This window comes from Anastrepha ludens, chromosome 6 (assembly GCF_028408465.1).
Source record: "Anastrepha ludens isolate Willacy chromosome 6, idAnaLude1.1, whole genome shotgun sequence".
In the NCBI taxonomy this organism is placed as follows: domain Eukaryota; kingdom Metazoa; phylum Arthropoda; class Insecta; order Diptera; family Tephritidae; genus Anastrepha; species Anastrepha ludens.
Window position 1 is genome coordinate 13,829,120 of NC_071502.1, and position 18,623 is coordinate 13,847,742.

General features: G+C 37.1%; 1 protein-coding gene across 1 annotated transcript in view; it reads left to right on the forward strand.

The window, feature by feature from the left end:
• Positions 1-17,376, forward strand: part of LOC128868208 (mitochondrial folate transporter/carrier) — a 37,356-nt gene extending 19,980 nt beyond the window's left edge. The window contains exons 2-6 of the mRNA XM_054110039.1: positions 6,649-6,802; positions 9,082-9,334; positions 9,413-9,526; positions 14,217-14,362; positions 16,824-17,376. Of these exons, the coding sequence (XP_053966014.1) occupies positions 6,649-6,802; positions 9,082-9,334; positions 9,413-9,526; positions 14,217-14,362; positions 16,824-16,962 (806 nt within the window). The 3' untranslated portion in view covers positions 16,963-17,376. The remainder of the gene's footprint in view (positions 1-6,648; positions 6,803-9,081; positions 9,335-9,412; positions 9,527-14,216; positions 14,363-16,823) is intronic.
• The last annotated feature ends 1,247 nt before the right edge of the window (positions 17,377-18,623 follow it).

Here is an 18,623-nt window from a genome sequence, read left to right on the forward strand (position 1 = left end):
TGCCTAATCGACAGCGGTGCAGAAATTTCTATAATTGAGCAAACGGTTGCAAAAAAATTAAATTGTTCTTTAAAGAAATGTAGTGACAGTCTTTCGGGTTATGGCAATAAAAAGGTGATTGCTATCGGCAGGTGTGAAGCGAATATTTCTGTTGATAACCTTGTTTGTGCGCATAGCTTCTTGGTCGTACCAGACAATTTGTCTAAGTATGAGGTCATCTTAGGTTTTGATTTTATCGGAAAATGCGAATACATTTATGATAGAAGTGGTTATAGATTTACAAAATTTCTTTCGGAAAAGGAAAATTGGATTCACAATATTTCGATTGAAAATAAAGAGTTAGAAGTGCCAAAAATATACAAAAAACAAATAGAAAATATTGTTAAAGAGTATTCACCTAAAACCGAAGTGACAAGCCCAATGAGTATGAAAATTGTGTTGTCAGAAGATAAAGTTATTCGACATTTACCGAAGAGACTACCATTGCCAGAACAGAAAGTTGTAAGCGAGCAAGTTGAGGACTGGCTGCAAAAGAAAATAATACGTCCGTCGAGTTCCGAATATTGTAGTCGAGTTGTGATAGTCGATAAAACAGATGGTAAAAAACGTTTGTGTGTAGACTTCCGAGACTTAAATAAAATAGTGCAAAAAGATCGTTTCCCAGTTCCACTCATGGAAGAGGTCATTGAAGCGTTAGAAGGCGCAAGCATATTTACAACTTTGGACCTTGAAAATGCATTTTTTCATGTACCAATAGAAGAGAGTTCGAAGAAGTACACCGCTTTTGTTACCCGCGATGGTATTTATGAATTCAACAGAGCACCGTTTGGGTTCTGTAATTCACCGGCTATGTTTTTACGTTTCGTCAACCACATCTTTCGTAATTTGATTAGAGAAAATGTTATGCAGATGTACATGGATGACGTTATAGTGCCCTCGAAGAATGAAGAAGAAGGTATAGAGAAGTTGAAGAAAGTATTAAGTTTGGCTGAACAGTATGGTCTCCATATTAAATGGCAAAAATGCAAGTTTTTAAAGCACGATGTAGTTTATTTGGGATTATTAATAAAAAACGGATGTGTTTCACCTGATGCAGAGAAATGTCTTGCCATACGAAAGTTCCCAGTGCCTAAAAACGTGAAACAGCTGCAACAAATGTTAGGACTGTTTGGATACTTTAGGAAATTCGTTGAAAATTATGCTGTAATCACCAAACCACTCACAGACCTATTGAAGAAGGAGGCCAAATTCGTATTGGGCACCGCAGAAATGACAGCCATTGAAAAAGTAAAAGACATACTAACTAGTCAACCAGTTTTGCGTATCTTTTGCCCGTCAGCACCAACGGAGCTTCATACCGATGCGTCGAAGGATGGTCTTGGAGGAATTCTTTTGCAATTATTCGATGGAAAGCTGCATCCTATATACTATTGGAGTAGAAAAAATACTGCTGAAGAAAGTAAGTTACATAGCTTCTACCTTGAAATAAAAGCTGCATATTATGCTGTACAGAAATTTCGTCACTATCTTCTGGGACGAGAGTTTAAATTAGTCACAGATTGCCAAGCGTTTAAGAGCACTACTACTAAAAAAGAGTTACCACCCGCCGTAACACGTTGGATACTATATCTTGAAGATTATAAATATGTTATAGAGCACCGTAAAGGAACTTCGATGAAGCACGTGGATGCTTTGAGTAGAGCACCAGCGAGTGTTTTAATGATTGACGAAATAAGTGCTAGACTACGCCTAGCCCAAACAAGCGATGAACATTTTAAAGCCGTGAAGCAAATTTTACAAACGCAAGATTATGAAGATTACGTTGTTAAAAATGGTATTTTGTTCAAAAGTCAAAATGGTTTACTACTGCTTGCTGTACCACGTTTAATGGAGCAACAGATTATTAGAGAAGATCACGAAAAAGGGCACTTTGCGGTTGATAAAACAGTTAATGCGGTTCAACAAAGGTATTTTATACCACATTTACGCCAAAAAGTTGAAAAATATATCAAAAATTGTATCAAATGCATTTTATTCAACAAGAAGCTTGGGAAACAAGAAGGGGAAATGCATATCATTGATAAGGGAGATGCGCCACTGCTGACAATCCACATCGATCACCTTGGACCTTTAGATGCAACAGCAAAATTGTACAAGCATATTTTAATCGTTGTTGATGGTTTTAGCAAATTTACTTGGTTGTACCCTACAAAAACAACATCTGCAGAGGAGGTAATCAGAAAAATGTCGGAATGGGCTAACATATTTGGAGCACCGCATCGCATTATCAGTGATAAGGGGTCAGCATTTACATCGACGGCGTTTAAGGACTGGTGTCAGACAGAAAAAGTAGAACACGTCCTGACAACAACGGGTGTGCCGAGAGGCAATGGCCAAGTCGAACGATTGAACCGAGTTGTTATAAATGTTATTTCGAAGTTGTCAGCAGATCGTACAGAAGCCTGGTATAAATACGTTGGCAAAGTGCAAAGAGTCATCAATAGTACCATCAATAAATCAACGAAATACACACCATTTGAAATAATGTTTGGTGTGAAAATGAAAACGCCAATGGATGTCAACATAAATAATATGGTGGAAAGTGAAACAGCCGATATTTTAATATCTAATCGTGACAGTATGAGAGAAAATGTAAGAAGACAAATCGTATACGCTCAGAAAGAATACAAAGAAAACTTTGACAGACGTCGTAAATGCAAACAAATCTACAAATTGGGAGATTTAGTGGCTATCAAACGGTCACAATTTGTCGCAGGGAAAAAGTTGGCCAACGAGTACTTGGGCCCTTATGAGGTGATCAGGGTCAAACGAAACGATAGGTACGATGTAAAGAAGGCAGCAGACTTTGAAGGCCCCAATGCAACATCAACGAGTTGTGACTATATGAAGCCGTGGAAACGGGATGAATCCGATCTATCCGAGACGGATGATATTGTCGAATGGCCGAATGTAGGAGAGTAGGCAGAAAGGAGTTCGCCTTAAGTTGTCGGTGAGTTAAGTCGTATTTTCGTGTGCGCGCTTTTGCTAATAAAAAGTCGTTCTTTTCAGTTGCCCAAACAGACGTGCCGTACTAAACTTCATCTTTTTAATCACCATCTTTTTAATTTAAAGTTGAAATAACTATTGAATAACATTTTTACTAAATATATTATCTTACATATATATATATATATATATAATTGGCGCGTACACCCGTTTTGCGTGTTTGGCCGAGCTCCTCCTCCTATTTGTAGTGTGCATCTTGATGTTGTTCCACAAATGGAGGGACCTACAGTTTCAAGCAGACTCCGAACGGCAAATATTTTTATGACGAGCTTTTTCATGGCAGAAATACACTCGCAGGCTTGCCATTGCCTGCCGAGGTTAGAAAAATGTTTTTCTTAATTTTGGGTGTTTCACCGAGGTTCGAACCGACGTTCTCTCTGTGAATTCCGAATGGTAGTCACGCAACAACCCATTCGGCTACGGCGACCGCCATCCTAACCATTGCATGTGAAAAATTACATCATTTAAATGTCCACCCAAAGCACATCTGCAGGTAAAATCCAGCCCACAGTCCATTCATGAAAGCCTAATTTGTGAGAACGTCCAGGGAACGATGTTGTAAGTTGAAGGTTCAGTAACACTTTGCGCACCAAATTTCAACAGGACGCCCAGCCAATGAATTTGTCAACTCATTCGGACGATTATTTCCACCAAAAAAATCTCGAATTTAGCGTTATGTGGTTTTCAATTTTGTATTAACTACTGGCATCTAGGCGTCACTTTTAACAGACCCTTTAGTTCTCAGTTGTTTTCGCAATTTCTTACCAAATTATCACGCGTACTTTTAAAAAGGGGCTCGTCTCTGTCACATTTCTACGAACAAACTGTGACATCAAAGTTTATTTTTAGCCATGAATATTTGGTTTGATGAATCGCGTTCCTACGTTGGTTAGTTGTGTGAGTTGTTTGCGTAAGTGACTGATAGCTGTGCTGCTTGAGTGGTTTCTTTTGCCTTTTTTTGAACAAACTGAAATACGCGTGACAACAGGAATCCAATGAAATGGCATACACCACTTCCCACTTAGAATATACAATACAATAGGCTTGGAAGGGGCTTAAGCCAAGTGGTGTAGCAAATGGAGCTTTTTTGTCCGTTACTTTGTAAAAATAAAACTATTCAATTTATATTTTACATGAACTTTATTTGAATTAACTATAAGTATGGAAGAGGGGGCCGCCGTAGCCGAATGGGTTGTTGGGTGACTACCATTCGGAATTCACAGAGAGAACGTTGGTTCGAATCTCGGTGAAACACCAGAATTAAGAAAAACATTTTTTCTAATAGCGGTCGCCCCTTGGCAGGCAATGGCAAACCTCCGAGTGAATTTCTGCCATGAAAAAGCTCCTCCTAAAAATATCTGTCGTTCGGAGTCAGCTTTAAACTGTAGGTCCCTCCATTTGTGGAAAAACATCAAGATGCACACTACAAATAGGAGGAGGAGCTCGGCCAAACGCCCAAGAAGGCTGTACGCGCCAATAATATATATACATATACACAGGGCCCGCCAACTATCGTTACGGATTTGAACTAGGTATTATTTGAAGAATGGTAACACTTAGCTGTCATCTGATTTGACAGAAAATTAGTTTTATTCTTCCGCTGAATGCTCAAAGAACGCTGGGAAATATTGCGACATTACTTTGAAAATCATGGTAATGTTGCAGGATGTGTACGAAAATTACGTACGGCAATGGGAAGAAGAAAAGCACCGAATGAAGCGTATGTGCGTTACTTTGCGAAAAAAGTAAGAGAAACTGGGTTCCTTATTGACAAACCAACGCGTGACCGACCAAAAACCGTGCGTACACTTGAAAATATTGCTGCTGTGGCCGAGAGTGTTCGTGAATCACCAGGAACATCAGTTCACCGTCGTTCTCAACAATTGGACATTTCGGAGACATCATTGAGACGAATTTTGCGTAAAGACCTTGGTATGACGCCGTACAAAGTCCAATTGGTTCGGCAGCTGAAGCAAATCGACCACCCAATGCGTTTTTGCTTCGCTTCATGGGCTTGGGATCGACTTGAAGAAGATGAAGACTTTTACCGAAAAATCATCTTTTCGGATGAAGCTCAGTTCCATCTCGGCGGGTATGTTAACAAGCAAAATTGCCGCATTTGGGGCTCAGAAAACCGCACGCACTCGAAGAAAAGCCGATGCATTCACAACGAGTCACTGTTTGTTTGGTGCGGATTTTGGTCGAGAGGCATCATTGGTCCATTTTTCGAAAATGAGCGAAGAGTGGCCGTAACCGTCAATGAAGAGCATTACCGGGCCATGTTGAACGAATTTTTTTTCCAAGAAATTGAAGAGGAGGATATTGGTGGCATTTGGTTCCAACAAGATGACGCTACTTGCCACACAGCGAATGCTACGATCAGTCTTTTGCGCACATTGTCTTCGAAGATCGCATTATCAGCCGAAATTCTGATATCGTTTGGCCGCCTCGGAGCTGCGATTTGACGCCGTTGGATTATTATCTTTGGGTTGCCGTCAAAGACCAGTGCTATGCCAACAAACCAGCAACAATTGATGCACTGAAGACCAACATACGCGATGTCACAGCTGAAATACAGCCGCATACAATGGAAAATTTGTTGAAAAATTGGACCGATCGTATGGGATGGTGCATGGCTAGCCGAGTCAGACATATGAATGAAGTTGTGTTCCATCATTAACCGGAAGGATTGTACTTCAAAATAAAAAAAACAGTTTGGAAAAATGCTGAGTAGTTTCTTTTTAATAGCATTTTAAATTCCATAAAGTTATATGGCGGACCCTGTATATGGAAGATAAATCAAATGAGAAAATATACAATGCGACGGGTGTGCGTCTTAGATCGAATTGATGTGTTATTCTTAAGCTGCTCCCATTGCAGCTATGCATGCAAACTGCGGCGATGACTAAAACGATGCGGATAGTGTTGTTGGTGGGGAGAGCTTTTCTAGTGTTTGTATATATAAATACTTTTAAACGTTCTTTCAAATATGTGTTGACGATTTGCCTTTAAAACCATGATTGTTAAGGGACGAGAATTTTCAGAAAATAAAAAATCAATTAAATTAAAAAGAAAAAACTTTTTAAATTTTATAGGTCGTTCCAAAAAACAGTTTTCATTAGCTTAGCCATTTGAGATTACATCATTCCAGCGCCTTGTGTTGATAAATTTATTTATCAAATTATCTTTAATTTTTAATGCATATGTATTTTCATTCATTCAAAATAAAAAACAAAAGAACTAAAAGGCAAACATATCTATGTATATAAAAAATCTAAACCCGAAATAGCAAACACAAAAATGTGTTATCTCTATTATGATCATTTCTATACCATTTGTTAATAAATATTTACCGTCGGCATGCAATAACAACTTTGTTATACCGAAGCGGCGCGTGTATTGACGTCAATGGTAGAGGCTGCAGCTCAAATAACCCAGTTGGTGTTAAATTTATGCAGTCGAGTAGAATTTCTACAATTTATAAATTTTTATAGTTTTTAAGCTGGCTATTCTTTGATTTTGAGTTAAACTAAAATTATTTTAACTATAATAAAAACCATTTTTTTAATTTAAATTTTGCAGTGAACGATGGGCGCACAACAACAGTGCCGCAATATAACAGCTTGAGCAGCGCATTCTCGACTATTTTCCGACAGGAAGGCTTTCGTGGGCTCTACAAGGGTGTTACACCCAACATCTGGGGCTCAGGTTCCGCTTGGGGTTTCTACTTCATGTTGTAAGTAATGCAATTTTTTTATAATCATTCATTGCTATTATCTAAAAATTTAATCTCATACTGTACACATTTTCTTTAGCGAAAGACGTTAAAAAATAATAATAATTAATAAAAAGTGCAGTGATTAAAAAAAACAAACAGAAAGACTTGTACACCAAAGGGTTTTGTATGCAAGATTTAGAAAATTAGATTTATAGAAAAAAACCAAAAACAAAAAATGTAGTTTCGTTTTAATTCTTTTAATTAGTGGTGTTTAACTTCTTTAATTGAAAAAAAAGTTAAATATTCCTCTATAAGTCAGCATTCTGAATTAGTGCCCGGACTCGAAACTCCGGACATGAAATACCAAATGATGGATAAGGGTTTCTTCTAATAGCGGTCGCCCCTCGGCCGGCATGTCAAACCTCCGAGTGTATTTCTGCAAAGAAAAAGCTCCTCATCAAAAAAACATCTACCGTTCGGACGTGGCATAAAACTGAAGGCCTCTTCATGGGAAAACACCACAAATAGCAGGAGGAGCTTTGCCGCCAAACACCCAACAAAAAGGGTGTAACCGCCAATTATTTTTATTATTATAAAATAGTCGCCGTGTTGTTTCCCATAATCAAAAAATTCCGATCAAATTAATACCATCTGCCATTATTATGAATTTGTCGCCCTTAACAGAACCGATAAACTGTTTCCAACGTAAAAGTGCTCTTTAACTTTTTTTAATTTTCTCAAACACCTGACAAAGATAGATTTCTTCGAAGTTTGCACTTCGGCCTCATGGTCTTTTGTGCCCTCTGCTCATCACAGTAGCTCATCCAGACTCAATTGTGCGTAGGTGCCGTCTGGCTGCAAATGGCCGAGATGTCTCAACCGTATCCGCGCTATAGCGCTGCATTCCAGGAGAAGGTGCATTGGAGGAGTCTCTTGGAATTGGTCGACGAGAATCCGTGGACCATATCCCCCGATTATGGGCAGATGACTACGTAGTCTGCAGTGGTCCGTGAGACAGCCCGTGAGCATTTTGTCTGGTTGTATCCTCCCGATAAGGGTTTGGCCTGGCGAAGTCCCATTGTTTGGTGACAGCAAACCTCTCTTAGCACTAGCTCTTCACTCCTAAGCTTCTCTTTGGGGAAGGGAAGGGCTCGAGTCCTATTAAAGACGAGGCTGCAGCCTCGTTTGCCACTTAGCCACTTCGCTCCCAGTGTTCCCCTGTGTCGTCCTGGAATTCAAATTAGTCGAAGGCAATTGTGCGTACCTATCAGATTCAGTTTCTCGATACACTCAAGAACCAGTCAGGACTTAATCTCATAGAGCCTTGCGTGCCGCCTGACTGTCGCACAGAATGGCAATTCGCTCATTCCGGAAATTTCTGTCTAAGTTTATTTCTGCACAGAGACAGATCGGCTGTTGTTGTTGTAGCAGCAGCATAAACATTCCCCATGCATTTGCGAGGAATGCTACTGAAGTGACAGTCTTTGGCCAGATATAAATCCGGGTCGTTCCGCTTACGTAGAACCGACTGTCGTGGTAACAGATCGGTATATCCCCATTTGGATGGAAGATTCTACTAAAACTACACATCGGCACAGAACGCTTGGTTCTGGGGTTTTATATTCCAGCGTCTATGCCTTCTGGAATTTCGAGCCATCTGTGTACCAGATTACACTCCTGGAGTCTACTGACAAAGATAAATTTACTTGTTCTCGAGGGGCACGGCAAGGTAGTAAAAACCTAATTTTTTCAGACTAGATCGGCTCTAAACAAAATCATTTATTTAAAATCGCCTTAATTTCTTTCATTCCACTTTTCCACTTCAAACTTGCCTACAAATTTTAAAGGTCACAGTAATTCAATTTTAAATATATTATATCGGGCTTGTGGGAAAACGAAAATGAGTCGAAAATGTGGATTATAATATTAAAGGTTAGTTGAGAAAACGGCTCATAATTCTTGAAAACTTCTAAACAAAACGTTTGCTTCAAGCCAAGATGAATCTATTAAAGATGATATCGGGAAATCAGCTGACCTATTTTTTTCTCTCGCCGTGCCCATGAGGCTGTCAGCCCAGAATGAAACAAGGCGAATTCATTCTTTGATTTCTACTTTGCCAATACTTTGCTTTGACAATCAAACGTACAGAACATTGTTGTTGGTGTAGTGTCTAAAAAATCGCTATAGAGGTTCCGTTCACTATGGAAAAATTCGACATTATATTTTTATATTTGATTATGCTATTGTCATATTTTAACAAACATCTACTATATTTCTTTTTTCTTTACTCATTTTAGCTACAACACAATTAAAACTTTCATTCAGGGCGGCAATACGACACAGCCATTGGGCCCCACTTTGCATATGTTGGCCGCTGCCGAATCTGGTGTGCTCACTCTGATGCTTACAAACCCCATTTGGGTGGTAAAGACTCGTTTATGCTTGCAATATGGCGCCGAGACTTCAAGTAATAAGGCGATTGAATATCGCGGTATGGTGGATGCGCTGGCGCAGATCTACCGTAATGAGGGCATTCGTGGATTGTATAGGGTATGTTTTGAAATGCATTTCACGGCATGCCGAAGTAAATATTAACTTGTATGTATATATGTATAATAAAAATCTCAGGGCTTCATCCCCGGCATGTTTGGTGTGTCACATGGAGCTTTGCAGTTTATGACCTATGAAGAGATGAAGAACCATTACAACACATACCGTAAATTGCCGATTGATACCAAATTGGTGAGTAAAACTAAACTAAACTAGTGGTGTTTTCTTTTCTCGCACTGATGTCGCACTCATTCCGCCCTGCATCAGAGCTGTCATATTTCTTTTCTCAAACTGCTATACTCTGATCAAGCGAATGTGTGGCGTTTTCTACACTCTACAAAAAGTGACTTTTTTTTTATCTGCGTACAAAAGTTCGTCCAAATAGTTGTACGAAAATTTTGAAGGTTCCATAATTTTTTTTTTCGTTTATTTCATTATATTCAAAATACATCTATACGTATATTTTTTATTATATTAAATATATTTTTTGTTGAGTTTTCCTTGTTCTATTCTCATATGTAATGGCAAACATTTTCACAATATTTTTTTAGTATCGTCGTAAAGGGGTTTTCAAAAGACGTGCCTAGTTGTTGTTTTAAAATGAAACATGTAAAACTGCGAATCCAAAAAAGGGTGTTTACTTTGCGCCCAATTGGAGGAAGAAAGAGAGGCCGTCCAAGAAAGAGATGGCTTGATGACGTAGAAGCAGACTTAAAAGCGATGAGCGTTCGTAATTGGGGAAATGAGCCTAGAGAGAGACTGTGAAGCTAAGAGAGAGAGAGAAAATTGCGAATCTTAACAATTATGTGTGAAAAATGCCATCAGTTAAATGTTCACCATGAGCAGCACACCTTCTATTGATGTTAGTTTCAGTGACATTTCAGGAGCAATAGGTTGTTAGCGTTAAGTCCCAATATACTATATACAGGTTGGGTCTGTCACATTTGATTTAGTTGGGAGGCAGCAGCATTTCTAATTCAGCCGCTTGCTACAAGACAGACGCTGTTTGCAGACGCCCACTATGGAACATACGCTGCGGGGTTTGGGCTTGATGCTTATTTAAAGGCCTCATCTCCTCGCCTAGACAATGCTGACTTCGTCCTTGTAGTATTTAACTAGTTTAACGAGTACAGGACCCACTGTACACCTCCACTACAGAGTAGTACAGCATCGGCTACTTGTCCGGGACTGCTTATTTGTTATTTCTAACGGATTCGCTGGTTGCCTCTATATCTAGAGGCATATTACTATTTCGCAGCCTGTGACCTGTCCAGTAGCCTACAACGTGGCTTTCATAGAGATAAATTTCCATGTTGCCGTAGAGGACGACCGCGACGAACATGGGAGCCTCTATGACGAATTCACTACATCTGAAGACTCGCTCACTACTTGGCCGCAGATAAAGTCAAAAGCAGCAAATCGACCCCAATGGAATTTTTTTGTATTGGCACTTTGCGCTCCAGACGGCGCGATAGCAAATAATAATTACAAAAATAATGAGCACATCTGCAGCTAAAGTCCCCCATACGGGCGATTCATTGATGCCTAATTATTGGGAATGTCCGAATATCGATTTTAAAGTTTGTTCTGCAAAACTTTGCGCTACAACAGCAATTTTCTCAACAGAATACCCAGTTTTTGGTAGTTGTTGTTGTTGTATCAGCAAAAACATTCTCCAAACATGTACGGAGAATGCTGCTGGAGTGACAGTCCTTAGCCGAATATATGTAAATTCGGGTCGTTTCGGTTACGTAGAACCAACTGTCGTGGGAACGAAAGTTTTTGGTCCACCAGCCCTCTTTCTATCCTCGAAAGAACGAGTTTCTTCAAATTTTTTCGGCAACCTTTGAATTGTCAACTCATTCGGATGATTGTTTTCACCAAAGCATCGCGTATTTTGCGTTATGTTGTTCTTAAAGATCGACCATCTTCATAATAAGCTTCAATAATTTGAATGTCTACTTTTTACATCTACAAATGTCAAAGATGACATAAAAAAGGTATCGTGTAGGAATTATTCTCTACTGCCATCTAGGCTTTACTTTGGAAAGAGTCTTTATAATGAGGTGACATTTTTTCCGAGAACAGAAAACCTGATTAAATTATATTAGCAAATAATTTGTTATATAGAGCATATATATGTATGTACATATATGTAGTAGGTAGTAGTAGTATTCGTAAGTTTTCAAGTTTGTGTTTTGATAGTCGCAAAAAATTTTAATTTTCACTGCCGCTATATTCTGCAGGCCATTCTACTATTTGCAATACTCTCGAATATTTGCTAGTTTGTATTTTAGTTTATCAGTATACTTAAATACAACAACAACTACAATTGCATGCATATGTACACCCGCACAACAGTCACATGGCATTTGCATGGGCTACACGCGCCTTTGCCATTCTTCATTCTTGAATATAAGATCAGCAATTTTTTGGCCGCAATCCAAATAATACAGGTAATGTGCGCTATCGCAGAATATGACAGAAATGCAAAGTCGCCGGCAAGCGCTGACCGAAAAAAAACGATTTTTTTGAAAATTCTGCACGTTGTAACCCCTTAAGTTAGAGCGTAAATTTTTCCATACTTGAGTATGTGCCCTACCTATTATTAAGTCAGATATGCATCATGTACCACTTGAGTAGTAGTTCTTGAACTTGAACTTTATGATTATGCTAAAACTAGTAATTTTAATTTAAATTTTTCGTTTAATTTTAAGTTATGTGATCTTTTGAAACTGAATAGACTTTTGCTGAACATTAACTGGGATTCGAGGTTTTTAGAACTACGGTGGTAGACGTTTGTAAAAGTGTTATTCCTTTGGTAACAAAAAAAAAAAAAAACAATTTAAAGTACCCTGGTACAATGCTGCATTGATTAAACTTTGAAATAATAAAACCAAATTACTCCATAAATACAAAAATGTAAAAATTCCACTTTCTTTGCTCTGCATAAGAAATTCAAAAGAGTAAAAATTAAATTTTCTTTGCTCTGTATAAAAAATTGAAAAAATGCAAAAATTCAACTTTCTTTGCTCTGTATAAAGCAAGGCGCATTCATTAAAGGTGGTGGCACTAGACCAACAACAATGTTTTGTACGTTTGATTGAATTTGAATGAATTCGCCTTGTTTCATTCTGAGCTCACAGCTTTAATAGATTCGCCTTATTATAAAGAGTACGATAAAAAAATTCGTCTATTTGGATAAATTTTTACACTACGTTTTTAACTTCGAAGAAAGTTTAAAATCTAATCCAAAAGCGTTTTGTTTCCAATATTCCGTTCGCTCTTTTTTCGGTGACAAAGCTGCTAATAATACTCCTGCTGATATCGCTAATCTCTTTGCTGTGTTCTTTAATTCCAACTTTGCATCGGTCGCCGACAGTGATTAAAATGTTTCCTTCGATATGCAACCATCTATTGATTTGGGCAAGCTAGTATTATCCACTGAAGATGTCTTTCGAGGCATAATTCGACTTAAGCCCTCTTCAAAAACAGATGTTGATGCTTTTTCTGCGGTGTTATTCAAGTAGATCGGTTCTTTAATATACCCTCTGTTGTTTTTGTCGTTTTGCAACGTTTCAACTCAGTAAGAAGGCGTTGTTCCTAAGCAACGACAGGTGGACATTCCCACTACTTAGGACTGATAGCGACAGGCTAATCACCTACCCTGTCAGAAATCAAATAGATTAACGAAACCAACGCAAGACAAGTCTTGTCGCGGCCCTATGCTCCCGAGAGGAGTGAAGAAGGCAAAAAAAAAAAAATGTCTGAGATTTCATTAATTTGCTGTAGGAAAGGCTTACCCAAAGAGCGAAGTCTTGTTCTCGCTAAACCTAAACATTCGCATAAATAGTGGAAAATGCTTTATTTCACCCCCTCCGCCTGACAGCTTCTGCAGATGTGATTGAAAGGAAGGTTGAGACTGACTGCACGATCCCCTACCTTCAAGTTACCTATATCATCTGGATCTTACGTCCGTAAAGCTCCACAACTTACGATTATAAAGGGGAAATAATTGGGTCCACCGCGACAGCGCTCCATACCGCGATAAGGCCACAGTTACTCTCGAACGCGGCCAAGTGATTCCCTGCACCGTTCAGTCCTCGGCCCGATTCCAAGTACACCTTGACTTGGGAATTGGTTGCATTTTATTTTTCGGAGTCTCTTCAAAGACCTATCCAACATGGTTGAACCTGAGATGGCATAGCTCCTTGGTTTATTGACCCTACTTAAGCCCTTTCACCGCGGCAAGGTGGGCAACCGTCGAAAGGGTCTGTAAGAGTTGCAGTAATACGTGAAATGTTTGAGCGAGAGCATCCTAACAGGTAATTTGTTCTCTGGATGTTGTACGACGGCTATGTTTTTCTTGTTGCGGTACATGGAGTTAATTGTTTCCACCTTCTTTCGGCTCAAGCATAGTAGTATGACGCAATGGATGTTCTTATTGTATTGCATAGGTAGCAACTGTCAACGCCTCTGCTATGTCTAGTGTCGAACCTTTTTTCATGCTCTGCTTTCTCATTACCCTCTATATTCCTGTGTCCAGGAACTCATATCTGGGTGATATGAAGCCGCCAATGACCAATCAGTTCTAGTTCCTCTCTACACTGTGAAACTAGTTTGGATGAAATGGAGTTGGAGTCTAAGGCCTTGATAGCTGCTTGACTGTCTGGAAAGATAGCTACCCTTGCACCAATTTCTTGGTAGTGTTTCAGTGATTGGTAAAAAAAATATAAATTAAAACGCTCGAAAAAAGCGATTCTTTGCTTCTAAGAATTAACTTTTTCTTAGTGATGTATGTTTTTGAGATTATAGTACAATAAAAAATATTAAATTTTATTTTCATGCACTCACTTAATCACACATCCATATCTGTTTTCAGGCCACTTCGGAGTATTTAGCATTCGCTGCCATATCGAAGCTGATCGCTGCTGCAGCTACATATCCCTATCAGGTGATACGTGCACGCCTGCAGGATCACCATCTTAACTACAACGGTTCATGGGATTGTATTAAGCAAACATGGAGGTACGAACGTATGCGTGGTTTTTATAAGGGCCTCGTACCATATTTAGTCCATGTCACCCCGAATATTTGTATGGTCATGCTCATTTGGGAGAAATTGACCAATTAGAATTATAGATAAGCAAAAACAAAAAGAAAAAAAGTAAAACAAATAGAAGCGGAAAGGTAGTGACAGTACGCAAGCAAAAGTTAGTAAACATAAAAGTAAGACCATTGTGTGCACAGCGATTTTCCATTATCCAAGACGTGCATAAAATTAAACAATCGAATATTCAAGAAAAAATTTCCATTATAGATTTAGTGATTGCTTACGGCATTTTATTAAGAAATATAACTAAGTAATTGCTAATTGATGTTATTACAAAAAAAAAAGAACAAGAGAGGAATGAGAAATGAGAAATTTGTGACGCCAGCTGTTAGCTGTAAGAGAGTACAATAATTTGCAATTTGAGGCAGAGCAAAGCCGCCGCGCATATGTACATGGAATTAGCAGAGAGCGAAGGAAAAGGAAAACGAAAGTGCTTTTAGCTGTAAAAAAATGTATGCATCTGTTGCACAAACAAATATGTATGTTGAAGAGAAGTGAATCAACTGCTGCGTTTCGAAAACTTAATTTATTTCTAATATACTTAGTGCTTTAGTTTACTTTTGGATTTTTAATTTTAGTTTTTAATTTTTTAATTTTAATTTTTAGTTTTTAATTTTACTTTTTAATTTAAGTTTTTTACTTTTCTAATTTTAATTTTTAGTTTTTAATTTTACTTTTTAATTTAATACTCAACTTTTAAATTGCCTATTTTTATATAACTTTCTATTTAATTTAATTTTAAGTTTAATATTCCAGTAGTTTGTAGTTATGCTTAATTTTCAACGTTAGCTGTTAAGTGTCTTCATACTGGCATTATCAAAAAAAAAAAAAAAAAATTTAATAATTATTCTCACCTCTGTCTGCCAAATTGTGCAACGTAATATAGTTTAGCGCATACGAGAATTTATTATAATAAAATCAAAATAGTTTATTTTAAATTCTTGTCAAGTTAGAAAAATTATGCAGCATTCATTTCTTGAAAGTTTATATCGAAAGAAAATGAAAAAAATGTGTTATTGGAAAATGTGATACGAAATTTTTGAATTGAAAACGAATTGAATTGGCGAATCAGTGAGAAATGTATTAGTAATTGGCAAAATATGAAATCAAAAAAAAAAAAAAAAAAATCCAAAATCATCATGACGATTTACCCTAATAAGTAATATCTATCATAAATAAGCCGCTTCAAGTATTTTAAAATATTTTAGCTAATGTTTGGTATTGACGAATTTCGTATATGAAATGTCGTAGCTTGGGAAGCAACAACAAGCAGTAAACATCACTCAAGCGTTGGAAATTTTAGTACGTAAGCTGCGGCCTCGTTCATACATATACATACATATACAAATAAGCTGGCAAATGTATCTTTTTACTAATATATATGCACACACTTAACCGATTTAAAACCAAGTACATAGAAAGTAAGAATCTTGCACAATAAAAGCTATGCAATTGGAATGTCCGCAAATGTATGCAAGCAGAAAAGTAGCAAATTACTTGCAGTCCGTTGAAAATTAACTTAGATTACAAGAAAAAATAAATTTAGCAACTAGTTTTTAGTTATTAATTCATTTGGCAAAAAGATTCTTCATAACTTTTCATGTAAAGCAGTACATATATGTATGTAATGTTATGCATATTACAAATGAACAAAAACAAAAAACAAAAAAAAAAATCAAGAAAAAACAAGAAAAAAAAAATTAAAATATCAAATATCAGCAGCTTTTATGATGAAAGCCTAATTAAATCTGTCAAGAAGGTGGTAAACATTATTCTCAAAGCGTTAAAATTGTCTTATTAACTTTTGATATGTAGAAGCAGAAGCGAAACTAACGGTTTTCAAAACTTATTGGGTACTCGCATAGTAAGTGCCATTATTAACTCTCGTCTGTTGTTATATGCCGCCTGGGGCTAGCCTTGAGTGTGTGATCGGACTTGTTCGCAAAACTATAACATGCTTTTGGTCACATACCCATGCCCGACGGGCTTCCACTAAACTAAAACCGAAAACCAAAATCGAAAAACCAAAAAACGAAAAATCCAAAAATCCAAAAACGAAAAACCAAAAAACGAAAATCCAAAAAAAAGTAAGCAGCTCACGAAAAAAGTAAGTAGTGTGCACGTGCTTGAACTCGCTCGTAGCTTTAATGTCTCGCAATTGCGTAAAGAGTAAGATTTGAATTTTTATACTCGTATAATTGCAAAATAATTTTATAAAGTAAGTCTTAAACAGTTTTGCAGAATCTATTTGCTAATTGAATGAAAACTCGTATTTTTATAAAAAATACTTGCACGTTCGCTGTGGAGGTAAGCGCCTTTGTACACCATCAATTAATTAATCTTCGCATTTTATTTTTTTTCTCCAACTCATTACAGATTTGAGGGCCCGCGTGGCTTTTACAAGGGCATGCAAGCCAGTTTGACGCGTGTGGTGCCAGCAACTATGATAACATTTGTCATGTACGAGAATGTGTCGCATTATTTGCTGCATAGGTCCAAGACCATCGATATATGAGATCTCAGCAACCATGAAGAAGAAGAAAAAAGACGAACAGCAGCCAAAGAATGAACAAATTCCTACGCTTTAAATGGCTTTAAGTGGCTTTAAATGGCGTTAAGTGGCTTTAAATATACTTGTGTTTATCAGTTTTTAGTTATATTTGCGTATTATTACCTAAAATAAGTTCATTAGCTTAAACAATCTTTGCATATATTCCACTATCATTTACTAATTTTAAGCGCATATTCCATACCGACGTCGTCGCCGTACAATGTGCCCGATTGGCCTGGACCGATTGCCCGTTAAAAATTGTAGTTACGTTTTCTTAAATTTTTCTTTGTGTGATTTACACAAGGTTTGTTTTTTTCTTTGCTTTTTTTGTTTTTGGTTTGTTTGCTAAACTAACAAACCATGCCATTGCCTTACGCTTATCGGCTTATCTTAGAACTTTTTTTGTAAATCTCTGATACAAGTAAGTGTTAAGTTTTATTTTAGAAATAAAGATTTAGTTGTGAATTGTGATAACATGAAAACAAAATGTATTCTGCTTTCTTTCCGCTTCGAAGTGTTTAGTGCTCGAACGTGACAGTCGCTACACAACATTCCATTCGTTCTTTTGCAGTTTCCTAACAGCAGAGAATGTTAATTAAAGAATGTTAAATGTTAATTACAGAGAATGTTAACTAAAGAATGTTAAATGTTAATTACAGAGAATGTTAACTAAAGAATGTTAAATGTTAATTAACATTGTGTTATTCATTCTCTAATTCATTAACATTCTCTGCTAACAGTCTGTTTAACATTTTTGTGGCTGCAAATTTACACTGTTAAAATGCCGTGGTTAAAACAGCGAATGTTAATGACATTCTCTGGTGAAAATGTTGCCAACCCTGTTAGCGGCCAACGAGGGACAGTTTCCAATTTGCATTTGTGAATATGAGATATTCTTTACGTACTCTGCTGGTAGTGGGCTTACATCTTTTGCGCCTAAAGATATGTTACATCTATACTTTATTCGCTGTAATTACGCTTAAATGTGGGCAGTGGAAACGAGAGATATATGGGTCGATTTTAAGTGCAACGCTTTTGAGGGATTTCGGAGCAATCTCATTTTAACTCCTGCAAAAGATCTAATTTTACTTAGCGCATACGAGGTGTGTTAAAAAAATAAGGTGAATTTTCAAATTTCGTGAGCTACACACATTCTACTTTCGATTATTTTTTCTTGTTTATGTTGGTACACTCGTCTCGAAGATATGTTCACGGTTTTAACACAATTTTTTTTTTCTTTTTTTGATAACCCTTTTATTTATTACAGTCTGTTATACATATATTAACAATATGTAATTTTTGTACAATTGGGGTCTATTATGTTCTTTTACCAATGTAAGAAGAATCTGTTTTTTTTTTATTTTGTTATGTAATTACAGTGTAAATCTTATAGTTAGGTCAGTCGGTGTGAGTCGCTTTTATCTTCGTTTGTTATTTTCTGCCGGTAGTATTTTACTCATTTGTTCGTTTTGGTGGACTAATTTCACAAATTAATATTTTTTCAAGCCTTTCGAAAACAAAAAAAGGGTAAAACCACAAACTCATTTTTCAAACCTGCACCATTTTCTCAAAAAAAAAAAAAAAAAATCTATATATATAAAAAGAAGTTACATTTCCTTGGTAAT